We start from the raw sequence: 26,384 nt of genomic DNA, 5'->3' as shown, positions 1-26,384 counted from the left end.
AGAGAAAATCCCCAGGGACTGAGCTCGGGCTGTGTGTTGGTGGGCAGGCTGTTACTCAGCTTCTCTAGGCTGTGTGTCTGGCTGGCTCCTGGATTCCTGGCTTTAGGGAATTTTTCTCCACACCCCCCTCCAGTGCAGCCTAGAGGTATGAAGTCACTCATACTGCAGAAGGGCCTAATTGCAGTAATTAAGTGGCAGCGCTGGCAGGAAGCGACAGCGTCACCGAGTGAGTCAGGATGAGAAGCCACCTGGCGGAAGGCCAGGGGCCCAACTCTGCCCTCTGGCATGGGGAGGCTCCTTGGACCTGGGGGTTTTTGCCCATGTGTAGAGAGCAGGCAGCCAGCCCAGTCTACGAGGGGCCCACGTACAACTCCACGTGCCCACTCCTGACGGCCACTCTGGACTCAGCACACAGGCCCGGGGTGTGCGGCTGGCTCTTGGCACAGGCTGGAGCCGTGAGGGGAAGCACCCACTTTGCAGACTGTGTGGGAGGACTTCCCCTCTCCTCGCTCCATCCTCTCAGGCACGGGCTGACACAGCCAGTCCATGGTTTGGAAGGAGACACTGGGCTCAGCCCTCTGCTCTCTACACCTGGAGTTGGAGGGGCAGGCTCTGCCTCCATGTGGGGAGGGTCCGTGTGGCTCCCATTCCTGCCAGGGAGGCATTCACGTATCCCTTTAACTAAGATCCAAATCCACATTTTCCAACACAGCTTTTACTAGGAATCCACCTGACATTTTCATCTGCATCTGCCCAACTGTCATACTGCTTCTTGGGGCACGCATGTAACCCCAGTAGTTTCATGCAAACCGTCCCATGTCTCACCAGCTTTTCCAGTGTCAGAGCTCACAGGACAGCAAAGGGCCCAGAGGGGCCTTGAGAGCAAGGGTCTTCCAAAACTGCACAAGTCACCCACCTCCCAGAAACGCAGGCTCAGTGCCCTGGGCTGCAGCTGGGTACTGTTTGTGCAGGGCCACTGGCTTAGGAGTGTCACTGAGGTCTGTTGCTAAAGGAGTGAGCTGGGCTGTGTTCCTCAAGGATCCTGGAGCAACCACCCCCTTGATGCCACTTCCTGGAGAGAAATGCCAATGGCAGGTGATACCACACGTGTGCCCTGCAGAGCGCACGTGGGGAAGGCTTAGTGGCACTGGCTGAACAGGTGTGTCTAGGGATTTTTATCCACGTACGTGGCTCTGACCCTTGCTCTACTGGTGAAAGTTGGAGTCTTAGAGTTGGCGAGGCTCTTACAGGACTGCCTAGCCTGACATCCTCCAATCTTCTCATCATGCAAATCGCCTGGGAGCTCACGAAAATAGATTCCTCCCTCGGACACTAACAGGAGTAGCATAGTGTCTATTGCAACAACACTGGAATAAAAATTAGACTCTTGGGCCCCACCCCAGGCTTCCTGAATCAGACACTCCTGCGAGGACGCCTGGAAAACTCCATGTTAACCAGCATCCGGGTGATTTTCATCGAGCAAATCTGAGAGGGGCTTGACAAGTCCAAGCCCTTCATTCTACAGGATAGGAGCCAAGGACCACATGAAGGGAAGGGGGAGAATGCCACTCCTCTTTATTTATTGCTTCTCCTGTTCCCCTCTCTAACCTGAAACGGAATTTTTAAAAGAATCAAACAAATGGATATTCTTATATGAAGAGGGAAAATGTCAGGGACAAGAAAGCAAATGCCAGGCTCGGTGTCACCCATCAGGACAGCCACTTCTCTGAGTGGCAAGCTGGGCAGGAGGGACCCCAAGGCTGGGGAAGGCGCACAGCTACCCCCAGAGCCCGTGTCCTTGGGGTGCTGGGTGTGTGCTTGGCCTGGGGGGGGGGGGCACTGCCTACCTCTGAGATCTTCTGGAACTGGTTGTTGGACTGGCTGCACTTCTCAGCTGTCTCCAGAGCGACTTTATAGTTATCCACAAACGCTTTGTACACACCCAGCTGGCTGGCCTGCAGGGAGGAGGCAGAGAAGGGAGAGAGAGGAGGGTGGGAGTGGGGTAGGGAGCGGATTAATGAATGGATGAAAGCTTAACCAGAGCTCCTGGAGCTCCCTTATCGTTCAGTTCCTCCAACTCAGCTCCAAAGGGCTAGCTGGGAAGGAAGCGAGAGGCAGGGATGAACACATTACAGTATCCCTTTGAACTTGACAGTTGCCATGGAAACTGGCTCAGCCAATAAGGTTACCACGGGGGTACTGGCGGTGGGGGCAGGAGGGTGGGGAGAACAGGGCAAGCAAAGGCTCTGTTGGCACGCAGGAAATTCAGTGCATCACAACATGGGGCTTTCTTCAGCATCAGCAAGGTCTTCCAGCCCTTAACACCTCATACCCCTTTCACGTCCTGGAGCAGGGGAGCCCACTTGGGGTGGGCACGTGCAGCCTGCTTAGTCCCCTGCTCCTATGCTGTGTGAGTGTGGGGCACAGCATTTAAAGGGGCAGTCTTTCCATAGTCCCTCAGCCTCTAGATCCCTATCCCTACCTCTTCCAGCCTCCAGGGAGCCAAGGCTCCTATGTCTAACCATACATGCCCACATCACTCAGAACCTAACCCTAAGCTTTCCAGGACTTACAGCCACACAGAGCTGCGCCAACTCTGGGAGGCAAGGCAGGTCCCATCCTCCACCCCACCCCCATCTGCAAAAGGAGAAGCCAAGGTTCATTCACTCATAACCTCAGACACATATGGAAAGCCTTTTGTGGGCTGTGCACACACGTTTCTTCCTAAGGGAATAAAGGGCAGAAATTCAAATGAAAAATCACAATGAGGGACCCTTTCATTATGATCAGAAGGGTCACAAGTTAAAATTCTAATGATATCACAGGTTGGCAAGAATGTGGGTAAACAGTGGGTAAAGCTGCCACCAGTGGTGCCGGCATCCCACATGGGCACCAACAGGAGTCCTGGCTGCTCCACTTCTGATCCAGCTCCCTGCTAATGAGCCAGAGAAAACAGTGGAAGATGGTCCAAGTACTTGAGCCCCTGTATCCATGTGGGAGACCCAGAAGAAGTGCTTAGCTTTGGACCAGCCCAGCCCCAGCCATTGTGGCCATTTGAGGCGTGAACCAGAGGATGGAAGACCTCTCTCTCTCTGCCTCTCCCTTCCTCCTTCTCTGTAACTCTGCCTTTCAAATAAATTAATTTAAAAATACTTATTTATTTGAAAGGCAGAGTTACAGAGAAAGAGAGACAGAGAGATCTTCCACCCACCGGTTCACTCCCCAAATGACTCCAATAATCAGAGCTGGGCAGGTGGAAACCAGGAGCCCAGAAATCCATGTGAGTCTCCAATATGGACGGCTGGGGCCCAAGTACTTGGGCCATCTGCTGCTGCTTTCCCAGGCAGATTAGCAGAAAGCCACATTGAAAATGGAGCAGCCAGGACTTGAACAGGTGCTCATACAGGATACCAGCACTGCAGGAGGTGGTTTAACCCGCTGTGCCACAGACTGTGTAGGGGTGTGAATTCGTGCAATTATTCAGAAAGCAATTTGTCAGCAACCAATACAGTTGGAAACAGGCACAGCCTCCGTCCGCTGCTTAGCTAAGCCACCACTACCTACAAACCATCGAGTTATGCTGACCAGTCCAGCAGCCCCGGGGCTGTGCGGCTAATGAGCATGCGGAAAGCAGCCCTTGCACTGCAAGTATGGAATCCACACTTGGGATGGAAAAAGAGGACGTGAATTTCATTCCACTGATTCTTAAATACTGATTACCTGTTGGGATAATATTTGTATTTTAATAAATAAAATATATCCTTAAAATTAAATTTACCTATTTTTACTTTTTAAAATGTGGCTACTTAGAAACTTTCCGATTATTTATTTATGTGGCTTGCCATGGATTTCTACTGGACATCACCGTCCTGGAGGAGACATGAGCATGGCCTCCTTCTTGCTGCTCACAAATACAGAACCCAGACGCACCGTGGTTAAGGTGAAAGAACCAGGTTTATCTGTGGCAACTCCAATGTGTTTCAAAGTGAATGCTGACTGAACCGCAAAAAACTGATCTACACAGACATCTGCATGGACATGCAATGCCAAAAAAAAAAAAAAAAAGACATGGAATATATACAAATTTCCCTCTGGAAGGGTACACAATGTGTGCCAGTAACTGGCTCAGAGGAAAGAGGGGGCAGGCACTTAGTGTAGTGGCGAAGATACCACTGGCACACCTGCTTCCTATAGCAGAGCCCGCGGGTTCGAGTCCTGGCTCCACTTCCTGCTAATTCACACCCTGGCTGGCAGCAGGTGACGGCTCAAGTACCTGGGGTCCTGCCACCCCTAAGGAGACTTGGGACTGAGCTCCGGCTCCTGGCTTCAGCCTGGCCCAACCCCTGCTAGAGAGCAGCCATGTGGGGAGTGAACCAGTGGATGGGAGCTCTGTTTTTCTCTCTCTGGCTTTCAAATAAATAGAAGTGAATAAAAACTTTCAAACAAGAGAAGGGAGACTTCACCTGTATCTGTAACACTTGCTTTTTTAAACCAGGCAAGTCTTGCCATGTACAGGGCTCAACACCTTCCCATCTTGGGAGCGGAGGAAACAGTCGTTTGCTACCTTATTCTTGAGATGTTCTGGTCTACACTGGGTTCCAGCGGAGGAACAAGTGGCTATGGCTTCTGCTGGGCTCGCTCAGCTTCTGCTTTCCACCAGGTACTGGGGAGCATGGGCTGCCCCTGAGCCCACCTCAGAACACTGTGCTCCCCCAAGGGCATGGGGCCAGCTGACATGACCCTCCAGGAAGTGTCAGGGAAGCCAGAGAGGGGACTGAGAACTGGCCAGCATGGGGAGAAGCTGAGCCCAGAGTAGCGCAGGTCTCAGCCCCAGAGGGGCAGGACTTCTCGGAAACAAACCTCTGGGGGTGGGGCAGGAATAGATGGGGTCTTCTTCCAGGGGGGATCCTGGCCTGTTGGTATCCCCAACTTATGGGGGACACCAGACAGTGGCTTCTTAAGCTACATTCCAATCACTGGCACTCCTCTTCCAGGAAAGGACTCCCCTGGTCCCTTCCCCATGAGAAGGATAAAGCAGGATGCCCAGCTGGGTCACCTCCCTCTGTGAGCCAGGAGCAGGGGCCACCTGTGCAGAGGCCTAAATACAGGGGCCCCAGCCATCCCAGGCGCTGCCATCACCACAGCCACCCTAAGTTAGAGGGCCTGAGACCCGGCCTGCCAGGGTCGTTAACTGGGAGATGGGGTTGCTTGGAAACACAGCCTGGCACTGGAGCAATCTCATAAAGCAAACTGCAGAGATGTTGATTCCCCCTCTCGGTACTGAATAATCCAATATCCAGAGACTTCTGCTGAAAACAAACTGCCTCCCGATGCCGGCTGCCCCCGCTCCCCCCCGAGCTTTGGCCTTCGTCAGTTCACACTGCTCGGGGAGAGGGACGTGGGTAGCGAAGTCACGACCAGGCCTGTGGGGCTGAGACCAGGATGGGAGATAAACAGGGACAGCCTTTTCACCATGTTCTGGTCCCTGCAGGCCCTGCCAAGCGTAGAGACACAGGCCGTCCCCAAGGTCTACCAGCTCTGGCGCCTGGCACCAGGGGAATGATTTCCGGGTGCCCACAAGCCCTACACTGGGGGAAGCTTTGGGGGTCTGCCAGGACCAGAAGTGTGGGTTCCCTTGGAACAAGGCCTCCTAGGGTGTCTCTTCCTAATAACAAGAGTAACAGTAGAAGTCGTGATAACGGCTAATTCCCAAGGGTTTCCTAATTGAGGATGCTCTAGGCCCTGCTCCGAGCACTTTGCAAGTAGCCCTCACTCCTCACACACTCCCAACAAGGGAAACACTGTGAGAGTTCTCATTCCTGCCGCCAAGGAAGCTGAGCGACAGGAGGCTGGGCGAATCGCACAGTCCCAGTCTAACTGACCCTGCTGGGTTAGAAGCCCTGCCTGCACCCGCAGCACCACTGGGCTTCCTTTAAAATAAGCATACCCATCTCTGTAAATTTGAGAGAGGGAGAGACAAAGATGGAGAGAGCGAGAGCTCCCCCATCCATTGGTTCACTCCCCAAATGCCTGCAACAGCCCTGGGCCAGGCGCTGGATCTGAGAGTCCAGAACTCAATCCAGTTCTTTCATGTGAGAAGCAGGAACCCAATTACTTGAGCCGTCACTGCCGCCTTCCAGACTGTACATCGGCAGGAGCTGGACGTCGAATCCAGGCACTCTAACACACAGGCATCTTAACCGGCTTCTTTTTAACTTCTCTAATTTATTTGAAAGGCAGAGTGGCAGAGTGGCAGAGAGAGAGAGAGAGAATGAATATCTTCCATGGCTGGTTCACTCTCCAAATGGCTACAACGGATGGGCCAGGCCAAAGCCAAGAGCCCAGAGGTCCATGTAGGTATCCTATCCTCTGCTGCTTTCCCAGGCACATTAGCAGGGAGCTGGATCAGAAGCAGAGAAGCCAGGACTTGAACCAGTGCTCTGGTAGGAGATGCCAATATTTTTTTTTTTTTTTTGACAGGCAGAGTGGACAGTGAGAGACAGAGAGAGAGAGACAGAGATAAAGGTCTTCCTTTGCCGTTGGTTCACCCTCCAATGGCCGCCGCGGCCCCGGCGCGCCGCGCTGATTCGATGGCAGGAGCCAGGAGCTAGGTGCTTTTCCTGGTCTCCCATGGGGTGCAGGGCCCAAGCACTTGGGCCATCCTCCACTGCACTCCCTGGCCACAGCAGAGAGCTGGCCTGGAAGAGGGGCAACTGGGACAGAATCCAGCGCCCCGACCGGGACTAGAACCCGGTGTGCCGGCGCCGCTAGGCGGAGGATTAGCCTAGTGAGCCGCGGCGCCGGCCCCAAGGAGATGCCAATATTGTAGAGACAGCCTTAGTCCCTGCGCTACAACACTGGTCACCCAACTAGCATCTTAATCGCTGGGCCAAATGCCCACCCCAACGCAGCTGGTCTGAACTAACAGCTCCCGGGGCACGGATCTCAGGCCCGTGAAGCCTCCCTCGATGCCCTTCCAAGTCCCCAGTGGTCACAGTCACCCGTGGGACATTCATTCAGTCACGTATTGACCATGGGCTGGTTCTGAGGCCTAATGAGAAGAAAACAGGGTTCATCCTCCTGGAGTTTATGGTTTGTGGAGGCAGGCAACTGTGAGGGTGCTTCAAAAAGTGCACAGAAAACTGTACTTAAAAGACAAGCTTATTTGGGTGCAAACATTTTTGAAATTCGTGCCTAGTTTTTTTTATAATACCCATTTCCATGAACTTTCTGAAGACCCCCTGGGGAGGTTTCTTCTCTGAGAACCGTCTGGGATAAACCTGACAAGAAGGGAGAGGACTTTTTGGGAGATGGAGCCACAGGCATACAGAGGCTGTTAAGCCCCCGCAGTGTGAACTGAGCACGAAGTCCAGGGTCAGGGGCACAGGGTGGGCAGAGGCCGGCACAGGAAGGGCCCTGAAAGCCATTCCTCGGGGCCTGGCCCTTAGCCAACACATGGCAGAGCTGCTGAAGGGGCCAAGGCAGGGTGGAGAAGCAAGGTCTGGCAAAAGTTTGCTTGTTTGTTAAATAAGAGCTTTATTATTTATTCATTTTTACTTACTTGAAAGGCAGAGACAGAGAGAGGATCTTCCAAGCCCAAAGGCCCGCAACAGCAGAGGCTGGGCCAGGTCAAATTTAGGGACCCAGGCACTGGAGCCTTTGCTGTCTCCCATGTTGTGTATCAGCAGGGAGCTGGAATCGGGAGTACAGTCAGGACTGAAGGCCACACCGATCTGGAATGCAGGCTTCCCAAGGGGTGTGTGTGTGTGTGTGTGTGTTAGGATTTATTTTTACTTATTTCAAAGACAGAGTGACAGAGATTTAGAGAGAGAGAAGGAGAGAGAAAGAGAGAGACAGATCTTCTATCTGCTGGTTCACTCCTCAAATGGTTGCAATGGCCAGGGCTGTGCCAGGCCAAAGCCAGGAGCCAGAAGCTTCTGCAAGTTCTCCTACCTGGATGCATGGGCTGAAGCACTTAGGCCATCTTCTACTGCTTTCCCAGGCACATTATCAGGGAGCTGGATTGGAAGTGGGGCAGCCAGGTCTCGAACCAGCACCCACATGGGATGTTAGCACTGCAGGTGGCAGCTTAACCCACTATGCCACAATACCAGACCTCCAGGTTGCATCTTTTTTTTTTTTTTTTTTTTTTTTTTTTTTTTTTTTGGACAGGCAGAGTGGACAGTGAGAGAGAGAGAGAGAGAGAAAGGTCTTCCTTTTGCCGTTGGTTCACCCTCCAATGGCCGCTACAGCTGGTGCGCTGCAGCCAGTGCACCGCGCTGATCTGAAGGCAGGAGCCAGGTACTTCTGGTCTCCCATGGGATGCAGGGCCCAAGCACTTGGGCCATCCTCCACTGCATTCCCTGGCCACAGCAGAGAGCTGGCCTGGAAGAGGGGCAACCGGGACAGAATCCGGTGCCCCAACCGGGACTAGAACCTGGTGTGCCAGTGCTGCTGGCAGAGGATTAGCCTATTGAGCCGTGGTGCCGGCCCAGGTTGCATCTTAACTGGTGCACTAATGCCCACCCTGGCAGGGGTTTTGAGGACCCTTGCCGTTATTATAGGAGTTGGTGGGGTGGAGCCACCCATGAGGCCACTGCAGGGGTCCAGGTGAAGGTAGCTGGTGGCCAAGACGAGGGCACTAGAGTAGGTAGAAAGAAGTAGAAAACCCTGGATGAGTCCAAGCCACGCACTGCAATGAAGATGGGAGGGAGAACTGATCCCCGCAGAGGTGCTGAGCTCACATTTGTGCGGACTGAGCTTGTGGCCCTGTGAGAGTCGGAACAAGAGCTCTGCCCTCAGTAGGAAAGGCAGAACCCTGTCCTTGCACAGAGCGGTGCTGCTCCCTGCTCCCTAACTGTCCACACCAAGCGAACAGCACCAGCAGGCTCCTTCCTGCCTGCTGAGCTGAGGCTGTGGAGGGCGGCACGGAGGGCGCTGCAGGTCTGGCCTGGGGGTTCTCCGGAGTGGCTGGCAGAAGTGGAGGCAGAGCCAGGAAGCCTCGGGAACCAGAGTTCCCGGAGCATTTCCGAGCATGGAGTCTGCTGTTCACTCAGCCTCACACCTTCCCCCCGCCCACCCCTGCGATGTCTTCCTGCCCTGGGGACCTCAGGAGAGGATCACCAGCTGCACAGTTGCCTGTCAACTGCTTCACTGAACAGAGGCAGCGGGCCCCGAGCTCTTGGCGAGCAGTCCTTGGCCCCCGGCTGGGCTCAGGCCTCTGTCCATGGAGAGCCAGGGCACCCGATGTCCCACAGAGCAGCCTCTGGCCCCTTGCTGGCCCCTAGGGAGAGAGGAACGGTGCTCTCCTGGAAGCTCTCACGCACGTGGCCAGACTCCGTCGCCTCTACAGGCACTCCCAGGGCTTCACCAAGGGCGGCCCGGAGCCCCTGCCCCGTGATGGCCCGGCCTTGGAGGAAGCCCAGAGGGCTGGGGCTGCCCCGTGCCCTCCCAGGGCCATCTGCCAACAGGAGCCGTGCTCCCGAAGCCCTGTGTGAAGACCCTCATCCACAGGAGACTCACCAGCTTCTGGAAGAGGTGGCCCATGGTGACCTGGCTGTCCCACTGCTGCACCTTGGGGCAGAGGTTGTCGTAGAACTCCTTGTGGATCTCGTAGATGTCCTGGATCTTGTAGAAGATGGTCTCGATCTGCTGGATGGTGAGCACGGGCTGCGAGGTGGTGGCCGTGGCTTTCAGGGGCTTCATGGGCTGGGCAAGGGAGGGATGGAAAGAGCAGAGGTAGGAGGTGAGCAGTTGTAAACCAGAATGTCGGTGATGTCGGGCAGACGGTGGCACTGCTTAGCCCTGCCTGCCTGCCTAGACAAGGCCACCGAAGGCTGGGCACCAAAGCGTGGCTCGTATCACAGAGCTGCTGTCGCAGGCCCCAACAAGACACGCAAGGAGAGGGAAGCTGACAGCTGGGAGCTGGCCCAGCAGCCCTGCCAGGCCAAGGGCGGCTGCCAGGGCACACCCTGCGTCCCTTGTCTGAGCTCGTCGGCCCAGGGCCTGCACGGGATGTGCCTTGGTCCCGGTCCCACGGATGGAGTGGGCGCCGACTGGGCATTCGACCCCTTAGCTGCTTCAAGAGACAGAACGTGGCTGTAGGACTCAGCAAGCAGAGCCTCAAAAAGACTCAAGAGCAATCTCAGCTTCCACCTCGAGCCCCGTCACCGAGTGCCGGGGAGGAGCAAGCGGCACACGTGTCGCCCTCTGACTTCACAGACACGCAGACACTGCTAAGCGACCACACGGCTCTTTCCCACCAAGTGTGCCTGCGGTCTCAGACTCTCCCCCAACGCTGGGGTAGATGTGCAAATGAAGCCTGTCACCCCTGCTTGTCTACACCGAGATGCTCTGGCTCAGCCCGCAAGTGGCCATGGTGAGGGGACAGGAAGTCCTCAGGACGTTCCCCCAGCACGGGCTGGGGGCTGCTGCCATCACCCAAATGTCCAGTGGCAAGGCTGTGGGATGAAGGGGCCTGGCTGCATCCTCTTCGGTATTTCCCAAGTCAGCCTGCACAACAGAGGCCCTGCAGGAGAGGGGGCGGGGGAGGGGAGGGCACACCTGCCCACCTCTCTGAAGGCTACATGGGAAGAGGCCTTGGGTCCTGTCTGGATTACTCTGCAGGCCCAGGAGCAGTGGGGAGAAGTTTGGGGTCAGGTTCAGGTTCACTGGAGCAGTGCCCTGCTGTCTCACAGGATGAGGTACTGAGCTTTCTGGCCAGAGAAGCACTCCAGCACAGAACGTGCGTCTCCAGGGCCAACCATGCTGTCATACAGGCAATGCCTGCCTACCCAACACCATGGCTACCACCGGCTAGAGCCAAAGACAGCAGCTAAACCCCCAGCCCCTGTCGGCCTCACCGCTCTGTCCACTCAGGCCGTGCTCTGCCCTCTACAAGGTCCAGACGTGACAAAAAAGGCAGGATATTGCAGAACCCCTCCTCCTGACCCAGGAGTCCCGGCTTTGCTGGGGAACCAGGATGCATTCAACCCGGAGCGGGCCAGGTGTGCATCTGAGCTCTCTGAGCTGCCCTGCAGAAGCTGCGGGTAGGACTTGGCATCACCAGTGGCCGGCAGCCTCATTTGTAAAACTGAGATGGTTTGAGACCGCATTTTCCATAGAACTGACTGACAGGAAGATCAAAAGCCACAACAGACCTGAGGTACCCAGGACATGCCCGGCACACAGAAGGCAGCTCACCCCACAAAGAACGTGCGAGGCTATCGCCGGGTATTCAGTGGTACACAGAACACGCACAATCCCTGCCCCGTGCAGCTTCCCATTGGGTACAGAGACGGACACAAAAGCAAACAATTGCCACCTAAATAGAGCAAGGAAGGACAGAGGCAGGGCCATGGCAGATGGCATCGCCAACAGGGGACGGCTACCAGGACAGAGAAACATGGGAGCCAGGGTGGGGGTGAGGCTGCGGGATCCCAGGAGGCAGGCTTCCTCCATGCCTGGTCCTGCGGCTGTGGCAGACTCAGAGTGGGAGAGGAGCCACAAGTGGCCAGTGTGCCATGTGCCGTGGGCAAGGGGGAGAGGGACTCACAGCGAGGCTGGAGTGTCGGGGACAGTATGTGGCCTCCAACACCTGATGACCCGGCTCGGGGCCAGGGAATGAGGAGGGTCTGATCTTAGTTCCCAATTACTTTCAGGCCCCGTGGTTCCTGCCCTTGAGAATTTTAAAATTTACTTAGGTAAAATAAGGCCCAAACCACCTAGCACATAAGGAGAGAGAGGGTAAGACCCGACTGGACCGTGAATACCAAGCAAGTGGCTCAAGGCTGAACTGGAGGGGCTGGTGCTGTGGCATGGGGGTTGAGCCATGGCCTGCAGTGCCGGCGTCCCTTCTGGATGCTGGTTCGAGTCCCAGCTGCTCCACTTCTTTTTTTTTTTTTTTTTTGACAGGCAGAGTGGACAGTGAGAGAGAGAGAGAGACAGAGAGAAAGGTCTTCCTTTGCCGTTGGTTCACCCTCCAATGGCCGCCGCGGCTGGCGCGCTGCGGCCGGCGCACCGCGCTGATCCGAAGGCAGGAGCCACGTGCTTCTCCTGGTTTCCCATGGGGTGCAGGGCCCAAGCACCTGGGCCATCCTCCACTGCACTCCCTGGCCACAGCAGAGAGCTGGACTGGAAGAGGGGCAACCGGGACAGAATCCGGCGCCCCGACCGGGACTAGAACCCGGTGTGCCGGCGCCGTTAGGCGGAGGATTAGCCTAGTGAGCCATGGCGCCGGCCTCCAGCTGCTCCACTTCTAATCCAGCTTCCTGCTAAAGCAACTGGGAAAGCAGTGGAAGATGGCCCAAAAACTTGGGCCCCTGCACCCACATGAGATCTGGAAGAAGCTCCTGGCTTCTGCCTGGCCCAGCCCCAGTTGTTGTAGCCATTGGGGAGTGAACCAGCAGATTTAAGATTCTCTCTCTCCCCTTCTCTGTCTCTGTAACTCTGCTTTTCAAATAAATCAATCTTCAAAAAAAAAACAACAACAACAACAAAAGAAAGGCTGACCTAGAGCTGTTCACAGGGCTTCACAGAGGAGGTGAAGGCTGGGAAGATCTGAGCAGGTTGAGGGGTGGGAGCTGGGTCAGCCAGGCAGAGAACCAGGCGCCAGGAGGGACTCCCTTCTCCCAGGCCTGGGGCGAGGACGTGTTGCTGTGGAGTTCATCCTTTTGCCCTCTGCTCAGGATCCAAGGAGCGGACTCACAGGGGTCCAAGTCCCAGAACCACTGATCCTTGCCCCTGCCTTGGCACAATCCCCTCCGGAGAGGCCAGAGGGGGACAGGGAAGCTGCTGGGGAAGCGCACGTGTGGCCTCCGCCTCCAGACCGCCACTGCGCTGCCTCCTGCACTCCCAAACTCCCAGCTCTGTCTACAGGAGGGGGAGACTCGGATACACGGCCAGGCCTGCACCTGGGCCACCACACAGTTCGGGGAACTTTGCTGTCACCTCTGATTTCACCTGGGGACAGGGGAAGGGCTGGGCCTCAGGGAAGGAGGGACTGCAGAAGGGCCCCCTCCCCCAGCATCGTCACGGCTAGCAGTGGCCTCCCCTCTCCTCCAGGGGGCATGGCTGCAGGGGCTGGGGCGGGCCCCGGTCACCTCCCAATCCTAGCTCTCCATTTCCCAGTCCAGGAGCTCCTCTGGGTGACAGTTGATTTGCTCTGTCCAAAGGCAACTGGCCTTTGGAAACCTGCCTGGCTAACACCCCTCCTCGGTCACGCCTTCTGGAGCCCATTAATCTGTTTCACAGATAAGGAAACTGAGAAGCAGTGGGACTATGAACTCCACAGTGAGGGCTGCTATGAGCAATGGCCCACACCCCGTGGTCCCAGCACAGGCAAGAGGCAGACCCCAAGCTCACGTCCCAGGACTGGCAGATGCAGAATTAGAATGCATTTGGCTTTCTCCCTCTCCCCTCTCTCCTTTCCCCTCTCCCCTCTCCCCTCTCTATCTCCTCTCTCTCTCCTCCCACCTCAGCCCTGGTGCCAGGACCTTACTTGTAATCTCAGAGCCCACCAGGACCCAGCAAGGTTCCAGAAGATTCCCCAACCTCCCCCAGCAGCCAGCCCAGGGGGCGGGAATGAGACTCCTACGCTGTGTGTGTATACATATCAGCAATGTTTATTTGCATATCAGCAAATGTTGAGATGGAAACAGACACAGAGGTAGGGGCAGAGCTGTGGGATCCAGGTGGGAGGAGGACACAGTTTTTCTGAGCTGGCCCCACCAACCACCCAGGACAGCAGAGGGGAGGGGAAGGGAGGGGCTGGAGGTTTATTTCTGAGACTGTGGAGAGTCCTGCCCTTCCTGCCACAGCCCCAGCCTCCTACCCAGTGCCTCCTTCCCTCTCTCTGTCCCCTCCCTGCCCTGGGGCCCCCACCTCAGTTTCTGCCTTTGAGACAGGAGCTGCAAGGTAAGGCAGGACCGGGAGGGGTCCTGGCCCCTGAATGTGAGCTGGCCCAGTGGGCACAGGCACCACCCCTGCTTCAGGGAAAGGCTGTGCGGACAGAGACAGGCCCGGACCTGCCTTCTCCGCAGCACGGGAGAAAATCCCAGCGCCAGCTAACAGAGCAGGCTCTGCTCACGGAGGTTCCCAGACAGACTCTGTGATCCTCGCAGCAACCTGGCAAGACAGCAGAGTTTGTGTACCCACTTTGCAGAGGGAAACAATGAGGCACACAGGCCCGCTCACCTGCTGCGGGTCTAGAGCTAGGAGGTGGTCAAGTGGGGACTCACAGCCGAGTCACAGGGACAACGCCCTTTTGGGGCACAGCAATGATGGCCTAGAAGGTGTGTCTCCCCGTCTCCCGGGAGCCGCAGGTCCCCCAGCCCTCAGCCAGTACCTCAGAGCTTTCAGGACCCGGCAGGGTGGTACCAGGAACATCTGATCCTGATGAGAGGGAAGGGCAGGGGGTGACTGCGCGCCCCTGGCCCACGGCTTCTCTCTCTGCCATGTCAGTTACCAGGGCTCAACCAGGGGCCGAAAATATTTGTCTTGACCACACTGAAAGAGACCACGTTCATGTAATTTTTTTAATGGTCTATAATTAGAACTGTCCTGTCACTGCTGTCACTCTCAGGGTGCCTAACTTGAAGATTAAATGTCACCATGGGTGTGCACGGAGCGGGAAAACGGTCTCTGTCGGGTTTGGCATCACCTGCACTCCCAGGAACCCACTGGGGGCTTGGGATGTGCTCCCCCTGCACAAGGTGGAGCACTCCACCTTCATCTTCAGAAGAGAATGAGGTTAAGAAGTTCATAAATAGCACACAGCACGCACGTGTACAGAACTGCACACACACACACTTCATGACCAAAGGTTGAAACAGTTCTCAGCCTCACTCTGAGACAGGCAGATACTCCCTTTTGTGTTTCTTTCAAAACGCTGGTTTAACCTACTGCACTGATTTCACAACCCACTGAGGGACTGCAGTGCACAGTTTGATAAAGAGCGCATGCAATGTGCTGCCTACTGATGGCAGAGTGGATCTGGCCCTGGTTCTGGCTGCAGCCCAGACCCCTCACCTGCCTGCCCAAGTGTCCCTCACCGGGAAAACACGGCCGTGCACTCCAGCACACTCCTGGTGAGAGCTAACACACACTCGGCTCAGTATCTCCGCATCTCAACAACCACAGCTTGCGTCATCAGCGCCAGGTCTCCTGGGACACTGGGTGACAACGCCCCATCTCACGCCTAGCACATGTGTCTCTTATAATTTGTGCAAGAACTGAGCTTCTAGGAACCTGTTCCAACATTTCTCACTCCCTTTGTCTGACGTCGGCTTCTGTCTCCAACTACAAAACACCCACAGCACAGAACCGTACAAGCCACAATCGCTCTGCATAATACAGACGTATCTAATATGCCTTTCTCCAAAAGCAAAAACATCTTACGTCTGTGCCACACGCTGCGATATCCCCTCCCTCTCTCACTCTCACAACAACACCTCCATCCTGGGGAGGAAGTTGAGGTACCTTCAGTGACGGCTGGGGTCCGTCTAGTGCCCCTCAGAACTATGGCAAATCTCACAGAGACACAGGCCTCCCGTGCAGCCCTGGGATGGTGCTGATGGTTCACTCTCCGAGGAAGGCACAGGGATTTGGACTAGGGAGCATTCAGAGGTTCCAACCTGATGATTGGCAGACACACCCAGAGCACAGACTGGAGCAGGCAGCGAGGCTCCCCAGGGACAGAGTTCTACATCGATTAGTGATGCCTGTGCCACAGTCCTGGGGACGGGAGCATGTGCCATTCCTAACCTGGCTGTGCGTCTTCTCCTGCCTGCCCCAGAGCAGGGTACTAGCAAGTCAGAGCTGAGAGGTACACGTCTTTTCTGGCGATGCCCCTGGCTGCCCGAAGCCTTGTGGCAAGCAGAGCTACTCCGTGGCCTGACCACCAGGAAGGAGCGGGGCAGTCCTTCTTCCTCTCCAACCCCACAGCAGCTTTAGAGGGTGGCACTGTCGGGCAGGCGCCCAGAAGACGCAGGGCACGTACTCACCAGCAGCAGGGCTTCCAGCTGGTTAATGTAGATCTCCTCGCTGGCCAGGAACCCCGAGAGCACCAGCTTCCGCATCTCCAGGCCTTTCCCCGCCTCCACCTGCACCAAAGCAAAGCTCATGAGAAGGGAGGCCCAAGTCCTCAGTGCTCTTTAAAAAAAAAAAAAAAAATCTATTTATTTACTTGAAAGGCAGTTAGAGAGAGGCAGAGGCAGAGAGAGAGAGACAGAGGAGTCTTCCACCCACTGGTTTACTCCTGAAATGACCACAATGGCCAGAGCTGGGCCGATCTGAAGCCAGGAGATTCCTCTGGGTCTCCCACGTGGGTGCAGGGGCCCAAGGACTTGGACCATCTTCCACTGCTTTCCCAGGTCATAGCAGCGAGCTGGATTGGAAGTGGAGCAGCCGGGACTTGAACTGGCACCCATATGGGCTGCCGGCACTGCAGGCAGTGGCTTTTACTCACTTCGCCACTGCGCAGGCCCCTCAGTGCCCTTTTTATCTTTGTCCAAGCTGACATTTTTCCAGTGGATAAACGCCAGCTACTACTACAGAACATTTGGAAAATAAAAAAACCAAAAAGGAAAAACAGTCGCTCATTCTCTCACCGTTTGCATCTTGCTTTGTTTCTCTCCCATCCTTTCTTCCACGTTTCCTTATTTGATATTCATCTACCCATCCATCTGTCTGTCTGTCCATTTGTCTCTCAGCCCCCCACCCTCCCAACCATCCCTGTCAACCTTGCAAGACAAAGGACCCACCCTGATGCCTGGCGGGGAGGGAGGTATACAGTATACAGACATCAAAAAGGATCTTGAAGCAGCAGGGTGTGGTCACCTGGGAGGGCACAGCAGGGGGACAGAAGGGGCACCCATTTGTCAGGAGAGTACAGAGAATGGGACAGAAATGGGAGCCCCAGGGCCCAGTGCTGTGGCATGGTAGGTAAAAGCTGCCGCCTGTGGTGCCAACATCCCATGTGGGCACTGGTTTGAGTCCTGGCTGCTCCTCTTCTGATCCAGCTCTCTGCTATGGCCTGGGAAAGCAGTAGAACATGGCCCAAGTCCTTGGGCCCCTGCACCCACGTGGGAGACCTGGAAGAAGTTCTTGGCTTCAGATCGGCCCAGCTCTGGCCATTGTGGTCATTTGAGGAGTGAACCATCAGATGGAAAACCTCTCTCTCTCTCTCTGCCTCTCTGTGACTCTACCTCTCAAATAAATAAATAAATCTTAAAAAAAAAAAAAAAATAGAAGAAGAAGAAGAAGTGGGAGTCCCAGCCTTGTGGCCTCCCAGTAATGCATCTGATGACAACTTCCTGTCCTGGGGGCTCAACCCCAGTATGGCAGGGCCTGGCTATGCAGCACTCAAAAGCCTCCTCCTTCAGCATTTCCTAGCCTCCCCCTCCCAGAACTGCGCTCCCCTGCAGGAGTGACCAGGCCCCGTATGGCCTTTAACATCCACCTGCCAGTCTGGCGCCTGCACCACAGAAGCAGCCAACAGTTCTCTCACTACAAAAACGAGCCATTCATGTCCTCCAGATCCCCAAGAGTCACTTCTGGCCCATCTTCCTCCTCTCTCCCTCCCTCGCACTACATCAGCCCCCACGGGACCTACTTGTGCCCTTCCCCCTGCCCTGTGTGTCTGTGGCCACAGCCCACGGCACCCCCTCTGCCACAGGGATCCTCCCAGCTGGCCTCTCCCACCAGCCCAGGCTTCTGAGAAGATCCCTGCACGTGAGGCCGGCCCCTGACCTAACACTAATACTGCAGAATGTGACTGCGGGGTTCAGCTGGGTGATTTGCTCATTTATCTGTTCATTCAACAGGTATCTGCTGAATGCCTACGAGACCCCGGGGATTCAACGGGAGACAGACACATCCCTGCTCTCACGTGACTTACATTTGCGGAGGACAGAAAGACATCAGGAAACAATGACAACAGCAAGTAAAGCGATGGTATGGGGTCCAGCATGGCCTTCAACACCTGCCCTGCTCCAGCGCCTCTCCCCTTCCATCGATTGCTCGGTTTTCTCAACATGCCAGGAGAGTTCCAGCCTCTGAACCTAGGTCCTGCTGCACCTGCCACGCCCCCTTTCACCCTGGCTCTTCTCTTGTCTGAATCCCACCTCTCCCTAAAGACATGCAGAAGGAGACTGGTGCTATGGTGCAGTGGGTTAAGCAGAGTCCAGGCTGCTCTGCTTTCACCCCAGCTTGCTAATGTGCCTGGGAAGCAAGGTGACAGCCCAGTGCTTGAGTTCCTGACATGCCTGTGGGGGACCCGGATCGAGCTCCTGGCTCCTGGCTTCAGCCTGGCCTAGAGCCATCTACTGAGGCTATTTGGGAAGAAAACCAGAGGATGGAAGATTTCTCTCAAATAAACAAATGCTTTAAAAAAAAGAAGACACAGCAGAAGTCTCACCTCCTAGACACCCAATCTTACAGCAGCACCTGCCACATGCCCTGCCTTGCTCCCGAGACCTCTACACTCCTCTTCCCCAGGGCCCAGAACCTCACACGTATACCTGACACATTTACTGCACCTTACACATCCTTTTCATGCTCTCATTCAGCCCTTAAGCACTCCCACTGAGATGGGTACTGAACCTCAAGCACCCCACTGAGTTGGGTACTAAGCTCCAAGCACCCCACTGAGAAGGATCCTGAGCCTGAAGCACCTCACTGAGCTTGAGCCTCAAGCACCATCCTGAGATGGGTATTGAGCTTCAAGTACCTCAGCACCTCACTGAAGTGGGCACTGAGCCTCAAATACCCCACTGAAGTGGGAACTGAGCCTCAAACACCCCACTGAAGTGAGAACTGAGCCTCGAACACCCCATTGAGACAGGTACTGAGTCTCAAGCACACCCCACTGATATGAGTACTAAGCTTAAAGTACCCCTACTGAGGTGGGCACTGGGCCTTAAGCACCTCACTGAGGTAGATACTGAGCCTAAAGCACTCGACTAACATGGGTGGATCCTATACTTCCCCATTACACAACAGACACGAGACTTAAAAGGAAGAGAACAGACCACACTAGGAACTGGCAGAGCTGGGATCCTACCCCAGGCCCTGCCACACCAATTCTGTGTCTTCCCCTGCTCTGATGATTTCCTCACTCTCATACTCCTTTTTCAAGCACCAGACGTGTATCTGGAGTCTCAAATGGATCCCTTTCTGGGCACTGAATGCACACCCTTAACATGGGTTGGGGGCTTATAGGAAGCCGTGGGAAATCTTGCAAGCTGACCCCTGCCGAGCAGGTGAGCTGCCTCGGGTCCTCCCAGGCCTGGTCATGCAGGCAGACTTCTCACCCATTCCCCAAAAGCAGGCTTCATCCTTTGCCTCCTCTCAGCACCCAGTTAGCTGATTTGTGCTGGAGCTGCAGTCCCTGAAGTCTGTGAGCCTGGGGTGGGCAGAACGGTAACCTCCTGAAAGATACCCACATCCTAGTATCCAAATCCCTGAGCCCTGTGAATGTGATACCCTGCGTGACCACACACTCTGCAGACACAGTGACATCTGAGATGGGGAGATCACTGCGGGTTCTCCAGGTGGGCTGCTGCAGCCACAGGGGTCCTCCTAGGTAGCAGGCCAGGACAGAGTCAGAGGAAAGGCATTGTGACAACAGAAGAGGGAGAGAGGAACTGAGTGGGGGGTGCTACACTGCCAGCTTTGAAGGTAGGAGGATGGGACCAGGAGCCCAGGAATGCAGGGGGCCCTGAGGAGCTGGGACAGGCAAGGTCATGCATTCATCCTCCTGGACTCTCCCAGAGCAAAGCAGCCCTGCTGGCCTTGGTAAGACTTCCCTGTGAGAATGCAAAAGTGCACTGCTGGCTGGCGCTGCGGCTCAATAGGTTAATCCTCCGCCTTGTGGCACCGGCACACCGGGTTCTAGTCCTGGTCAGGGTGCCGAATTCTGTCCCGGTTGCCCCTCTTCCAGGCCAGCTCTCTGCTGTGGCCTGGAAGTGCAGTGGAGGATGGCCCAAGTGTTTGGGCCCTGCACCCGCATGGGAGACCAGGAGAAGCACCTGGCTCCTGCCTTCAGATCAGCGCAGTGCGCCAGCCGCAGAGCGCGGCCACGGCGGCCATTGGAGGGTGAACCAACGGCAAAGGAAGACCTTTCTCTCTGTCTCTCTCTCACTGTCCACTCTGCCTGTCAAAAAAAAAAAAAAAAAAAAAAAAAAAAAAAAAGTGCACTGCTGGAGTCCTTAGGTCTGTGCTGCTTCCCATCCGTGGGAAACAGACCCCAGCTTCGGGGCAGGAGAGGAGCTGTTTATCGATGGCATCACGAATACCAGGAACTGTGCTGAGCACTTTTTACTGGAATCCCACAGTCTGGTCGGTGCTGGCATTACCCCCCTCCCCCACAGAGGCACCAAATAGAAACTGCCAGCTGCCTGGAGCTGGCCCTGGTGCCGGCAGAGGGCATGGTCTCCAGCTCACAGGATCGAGATCTGAGCTCAGAGCTGGGTTGCCAGCGCCTGACCCTGGAGGTCAAGCTCCAAGTGGGGCTCTGTGCTGCTTCCCAAGCCTGACAAATGGGAACTGGCCCTCCACGCTGAGGGCTCGCGCTCCCCTCTCCCCTGCCAACCAAGGATCTGCCCCAGGGCTTGGCAAATGCCCTCTACAAGAAGTCACCTGGACAACGCTGTGAGCTTAACTGCAGAGCTGGTTGGACCAGAACCAGGGTGAACAACTACTGATCTGTAGCCCAGACCCAAAGCAGCCTTTACCCAGCCTGGCCGAGCCAGGGCCACCCCCCAGCCCCCAAGACAGCCCATTTCAGCAAGACCCTCCCTCCACATTCCCACATCACGGCCCAAGACTGGTGTTGAGAAGACAGCTCTGCCACCCCCACGAGCACCCCTTCCTGGGCTCTGCTCACTCGGAGGTTTTGGCTGGGACCTGGGATGGCAGCAGGGCTGCCAGAGAGCTTAATGATGTGAAATTAGATTCCACATGCGTTCCTGCCAGGCCTGTCACTCAGCTACCACCCAGACCTCTGCCACTGCTGCTTTGCTTTCCTCAGACCCCGCAGGTTCTGGTTTAGAACCGTCTGGAAATTCACAATTGAGTCTTTGGTCCTTGTGGGGCTGTTCTTATCTCATGAAACACCAGGGCTCAACATTCGCTCCCTGCTCCCTCACTGCACGCCAGGCCCTGGGAAGACAAGGTGAGGAGAGGGTCTGTATCTCCAGCAGCTCTCCAGACACGCCCACAGGCCCAGAACTCCCTGGGTGAGTTCTCTAAGAGTTCAGGGCCCCTGTGCCTTCGTTGTGCTGCCTTTCTGAGAGGCACCATCCCCGCTTCCTCCCCAGGCTGGGCTCACAAAACACAACTAAGGTGGGCTCATTCATCCCCAGCATTCGCATAATCTGCCAGGAGAAAGGCGTGCCTGCTAGAGGCCCCCCAGTCAAAGATGCCAGTCACTATGGTAGGGCTAGCACCTGCAGGTAAGGCATGGCCAGCTCAAGCCTGGTCTTCCTGAGGCGAAACAAAGCCTCCGAAAGCTGGGTTCTGGGCTAAGCTGAGACACGACCTCCCCAGGAGCCTGGATCTCCCCCAACAGCGCAGTGAGGGCTGGCTCCTGGGGTAGGGTTCAGAGCTACAGGCCGAGCAGTGGGGGTCTGAGACCCTGCAGCCAGAAAGCAGCGGGGGCCACATGGTTTTGTGAGGAGCAACCACTGGGATCTGCTCAGAGTCAATGCCACTGGGCCTGGGGTCCTGCCCACACCCAGCATCAGCCTCAACACAGCCAGCCCCTCTCTGGGTGAGACAGTACAGACACCAGAGTCTCTCTTCTCCCTGGATAAGGCACTGACAAGTCTCTCTGGGTTGCTTCCAAGGCAGAAGTTACAACAGAGAGCACCAGGACAATTGTTGGGGTAGAGAGCACATACCAGCTGCCCCTCTCCTGAGGGGTGGACCCCCGTGTTTCAGGCTCCCTGCTGTTTGAGGCAGGGCCGTTTCCAAATTTCAGTTGTTCATCTCCTGCCTGCATGGTTTTGCATGCCTTCTGCTCTGTTGTTCACTTAATGCTGTTCCTCACAGCACTGTCTCTTTACAAGCATAGTCTTAGCCTAAGCATATTTGAAATCATAGAAAAGATGGACAGGTCGTATTTTTCTACATGCATTAAAATATAAGCGCAATAGGAATGTGCAAGCTTACACCCAGGGGACACCTAAAATCATCTCTCAAATCATCACAGATGGAAGTGTGGACTTTGAGAAACATCCCCGAGGGGAAACCAGCCATGGCTGTCACCAAACACGGAGGCAAAAGAGACTAGGACAGGTGATAGAGAAACATAAGTGTTTCAGATAATCCATTAAAAACTGACCCAGAGTGGGCATTACAGTACAGCAGGTTGAGCTGCCACTTGGGACACGCGCATCCCATGTGGGAGCACCTGGGATCAAGTCCCACCTCCACCTCTGCTTCAGATCCAGCTTCCTACTAGTGTGCCTGGGAGGCAGCAAACAATGGCTCAGATGCTTGGGTCCTTGGCTCCTGCCTTCAGCCTGGCCTGGCCCTGGCTGTTGCAGGCATCTGGGGAGCAGAATGGAAGATCTCTCAGCAGATGGGAGATCTCAATCTCTCTCTCTGCCACTCTGCCTTTCAAATAAATAAAAATGAATAAGCATTTTAAAAGAGAAGTAAAAGGGTACAGAAGGTTTAATCTACATTACAAAAGGGTTTTTATTCCTGACAAATGAGTGTCTTTAAATAGCAGCTTCCACAAGGTCTCCATCAGCCCCGCAGATCTTGAAATAGAACTGCAGGAGATGGTCTTGGAGAGTATTACACCAGTGTCCGGACAGAGGGTGATGCTGCTGTCCGTGTTCACATGATCAGTTTATGGGCCTTTAACTCCTCAGAGGGAAGGCTGGGTGGAGCAAGCAGCAAACTCCAGCAACAGCTCTGGAGGGAAGCACTGGTAGCTTTGCGTAGGTCCCCCCAGGGACGAGACATCATGGAAACGGCAGTGCAAACAGGATTAATTTACGGCCTGGCATTCGGGCACAGGCTCAGGAACACCCTATCATTGAAGGTAAGCACCCCTGAGGTAAAGTAATAGCAAGGACAGGATTGCCTTGGATTCCTCCCAGCTGCTGGGGAGCAGTGTGCGAAGACCACCTGCAGCCCAGGACAAAATCACCCACACACACGTGGGTGCACACATGCATCCAGTCCAGCCTGGCCCACCTGGAAGTCTCTCCTCCCAATCTGGTACCCGTTTATCAGAACTCTCCTCACTGCCCTGAACTCTTTTCCTACTGCATTCCTAATACCTGTCTACTTGCCCTCCTTGAAGTGTGAGAATGGATCACATCTTGTTCATCTGGTCTCCCCGACAGGGCCGGACAGGGTGCTCTGAACAGAATACAACCTGACGGCATTTGTTGAATGAATTAATGAGCTGTCTTCCCACCCTCTGCACACCTAGCTGGATTTCTTCCTCTGAGGCTAGGCATGCCAGAGGAGGAGGGCACAGTAGGGGTGTTCAGGATGGGACACGGAGCCCCAAGTTCCCTAAAACTAAGGCAGAGGACATGCAGGGGACACCTCCAAGAACACCAGGGCTGCAGAGTTGAGGGGGAGGCCTGGAAGAAGCAGAGCCGTTAGGTCTCATGGGTGCTCAGGCTCCTTTGCAGGGATGTGCTGCCATCCTGGAACGCCTTGGAGACGGAGCAAGGCCAAGGACTTGGGGGCCCCAACGAGCCTCACCCAACTTCCGCAGATTCCTACTGGCACCAGCCACACGCCAAGCACCAAGCAGGTTCAGCAGTGAGCACACCGTGGGCCTCGCCTCCGAGGACAATAGAACCTAACTGAGGAGCTGTGTAAAGAAGGAAACACAGGCTAAGGCGGCACAATAAGCCAGGGTCCAGGGAAAGGCAAGCCCAGAAGGCAGCCCAGGAGCGGGACCATGTTTGAACCAGGAGGGCTTGTCGGAAGGCCCATGAGGAGTCTCACCTGTCTCCCACCCCGCACACTGCCCAGCCCGCAGCTGGTGCTCCCGCTTCACCAGCAGACTTTTTCTCCTCCTGTTCCTGGTGGCAGACCCAAGCAGAGAAGCCCACGTGGGCCCAAGGAGAGATGCGACTTACCCCAGCCCTCCAAGCCGGCACGGGGCTGGAGAACAACGGGTGGGGTGCCAGCTCCCCTAACCCCCCAGGCCTGCAGTCACAGCTCTGCCCAGACTCTGCACATCAGCCATCTACGTGGGCCTGCAGTCTATTTTTACCTCCCTTAGCTCCTCCTCAGAACCACACTGTGGCGTGGGTGGGGCAGGGCGGTGAGCCCCTTAGGAGGGACACAGAGGCTCAGAGCCGGCTTCACTCTGTGCACCACGCCCCCTAGGGGCCACACCTGGGCATTCTGCTAGGCAGCCAGGCTTTGCCCTTTCCGGGACCCAGCAGCACCCCTGGCAGCAGAAGAGGGACAGGGGGTGCGGTGTGCTGTGCTAGACTCGCGAAGAGCTGGCAGCCTGCCGAGGGGGAACCGTGCCCCTGAAGAAGGGGCCAGTGCAGGCGAGGGGACTGGGGCAACCACTGGCCCCTACTCAACCTGTCCCTGCAGGACTGGAGTATTGCTGGGGAAATGTGGCAGACACTCCCTGCCGGAGCCCACCTCCGGAACAGCGCCTACCCACCTGGCTCCCCCTCTTCAGCTGATCCAATTCTTCTCCAAGGAAGCTCAGTGCCCTCTGGCTCTTGACTTTTGCAAAGGCTCTCTGGCGTTAGCCCAGGTGCACCTGGTCCCAGGTCTCCTCCCTAGCAGGAGGGCAGCTCCCTTGGCCGAATTTCGGGAGTGCCCTGATCCTCCGGTTGCCACGGAAACCATGAATTACTGCCCACCGGTTTCAAGTCAGCCAGCTCCTCTGGGGGCAGCAGGCTCAGGCCACCAGGTGACTCATGTCACTGCCAGAGCGCTAGAGAGCCCCTAGCACAGCTGGCCCTAGGGGACTCGGGCGGCCACTCCCCCTGAGAACAACTGGCCCAGAGAAAGCGGAACGTGAACCTCTCCCCCCAGGAACAGCTGCCGAAAGAGCCCAGCCCCTCCGCCCCCTCATAGGCGCACGCCGGCCCCTCTCCCGCCTGGGCGAGGGGCTTCCACTCAGCCACGAGGTTTGCGTACGGATCAGCCATTGCTGGCTGCACGCAGCTTCGGCAGTCGGGAGCTGCCCGCCCTGCCCCCTCCCCACAAGCATCCAGGGCGTGTCACATTCCCACCTTCACGGCCACCAAGAAGGGGGACCCTGAGCCGGGGCTGGTCGGGGTTCCCAGCTCGCACTCCTCCAAGAGAAACACATCTTCCTCCTCCAGAACCTTGTCCAGAAAGCCTATTGCCTCCTCTTCCTCCTCCATGGCAGCCGGCGCCCGCGGAGGGCAAACAGGAAGCAGGGTCCACGCAGCAGCCGCCGCCGCCGCGGCGCGCGCCGCCCGGGAGGCGCGGGCAGGCAGGCGGGCGGGGAGGGGACGAGCGCGCAGGGCAGGCCTACAGCCGCGCGCGGGCCTCCCCGGAGCCCGGCCTGGCGCCGGGCCACGGGCTCCCGATGAAAGGCTCCATTATGGACCTTCTCCTGCGGCCGCCTCCCGGCCCTCCTGCGCGCCGGGCCCGCCTTCCGTGCGTCCCCACCCTGCGAAAGGGGAAGCAGGGCCTCCGCGCAGCGCCGGCCGGCTAGCCAGCCGACCCCGTCTCACAGGGAGCTCGGCAGCCGCCGGCGCGCTGGCCCCGAGGCGGCCGGCGGCGCAGCAGCAGCAGCAGCAGCAGGCGCCCTCCGCGGCCCTTCCCGGCGCGCGCGCGGGCCCGGGCGCAGGCAGGGTCCTCGGTGGCCGCTCCGTCCACCCGCTGCCCGGGCTCGGTCGCCGGTCCCACAGCGAAGCCTGCCCTTCCTGGGACTCCGAGGTGCGCGTCTGCTCTGAGCACACAGGAAACGCACGTCTTGATTTGCGAGATGGAGCCGCTCGTTCCCGCTCTGTGGTCACCGGGCAAGCGGCTGGCGGAGGCTCCTCCGAGCGCAGCACGGAGGGAGGAGGCCGCGGGCGGGCCAGGCAGGCGCAGGGGGAGGTCGCCTCTCCGAGTCGGGCTTTATTTACAGCGCCGAGCCGGAGCCCAGCCGCCAGCCCGCGGGCAGGGAGAGCGGGAGAGGGGCATCCTCACAGCTAGCCCCAGCCCAGGGGACTCCTCACGGGTTGAGCCCCCCTTGCACCTCGACCTCGGGCTCCCCCACACCGTTGCCAAGGGGACCTGACACCAGGTGAGAAGCCACAGCTGCCACCCTTCCCCCTCAACCCCAGCCCAGCTTTGTAAACTAGAGGCCTGATCTGCCTCACCCCAACAGAGGCACACATGCCAGCCAGGGCCCTGGGCAGGTG

General features: G+C 56.6%; 1 protein-coding gene across 4 annotated transcripts in view; it reads right to left on the bottom strand.

Moving 5' to 3' along the window:
* The window catches only part of ABR (ABR activator of RhoGEF and GTPase), a 181,688-nt gene that overhangs the window by 54,339 nt on the left and 100,965 nt on the right, over positions 1-26,384 (bottom strand). For 3 of the 4 annotated variants that reach the window (XM_017348925.3, XM_002718897.5, XM_051825368.2), the window contains exons 3-5: positions 16,002-16,100; positions 9,523-9,708; positions 1,848-1,955 (exon numbers count right to left, since the gene is read on the bottom strand). In XM_017348925.3, coding sequence (XP_017204414.1) covers positions 1,848-1,955; positions 9,523-9,708; positions 16,002-16,100 — 393 coding nt within the window. Of the gene's footprint in view, positions 1-1,847; positions 1,956-9,522; positions 9,709-16,001; positions 16,101-25,238; positions 25,480-26,384 lie in introns of those variants that run through there. The other variant, XM_051825369.2, reaches the window with a different exon arrangement.

This window comes from Oryctolagus cuniculus, chromosome 17 (assembly GCF_964237555.1).
Source record: "Oryctolagus cuniculus chromosome 17, mOryCun1.1, whole genome shotgun sequence".
NCBI classification, from domain to species: Eukaryota; Metazoa; Chordata; class Mammalia; order Lagomorpha; family Leporidae; genus Oryctolagus; species Oryctolagus cuniculus.
The sequence above is the reverse complement of the archived record's forward strand: the minus strand, read 5'-3'. Positions and strand labels throughout refer to the sequence as shown.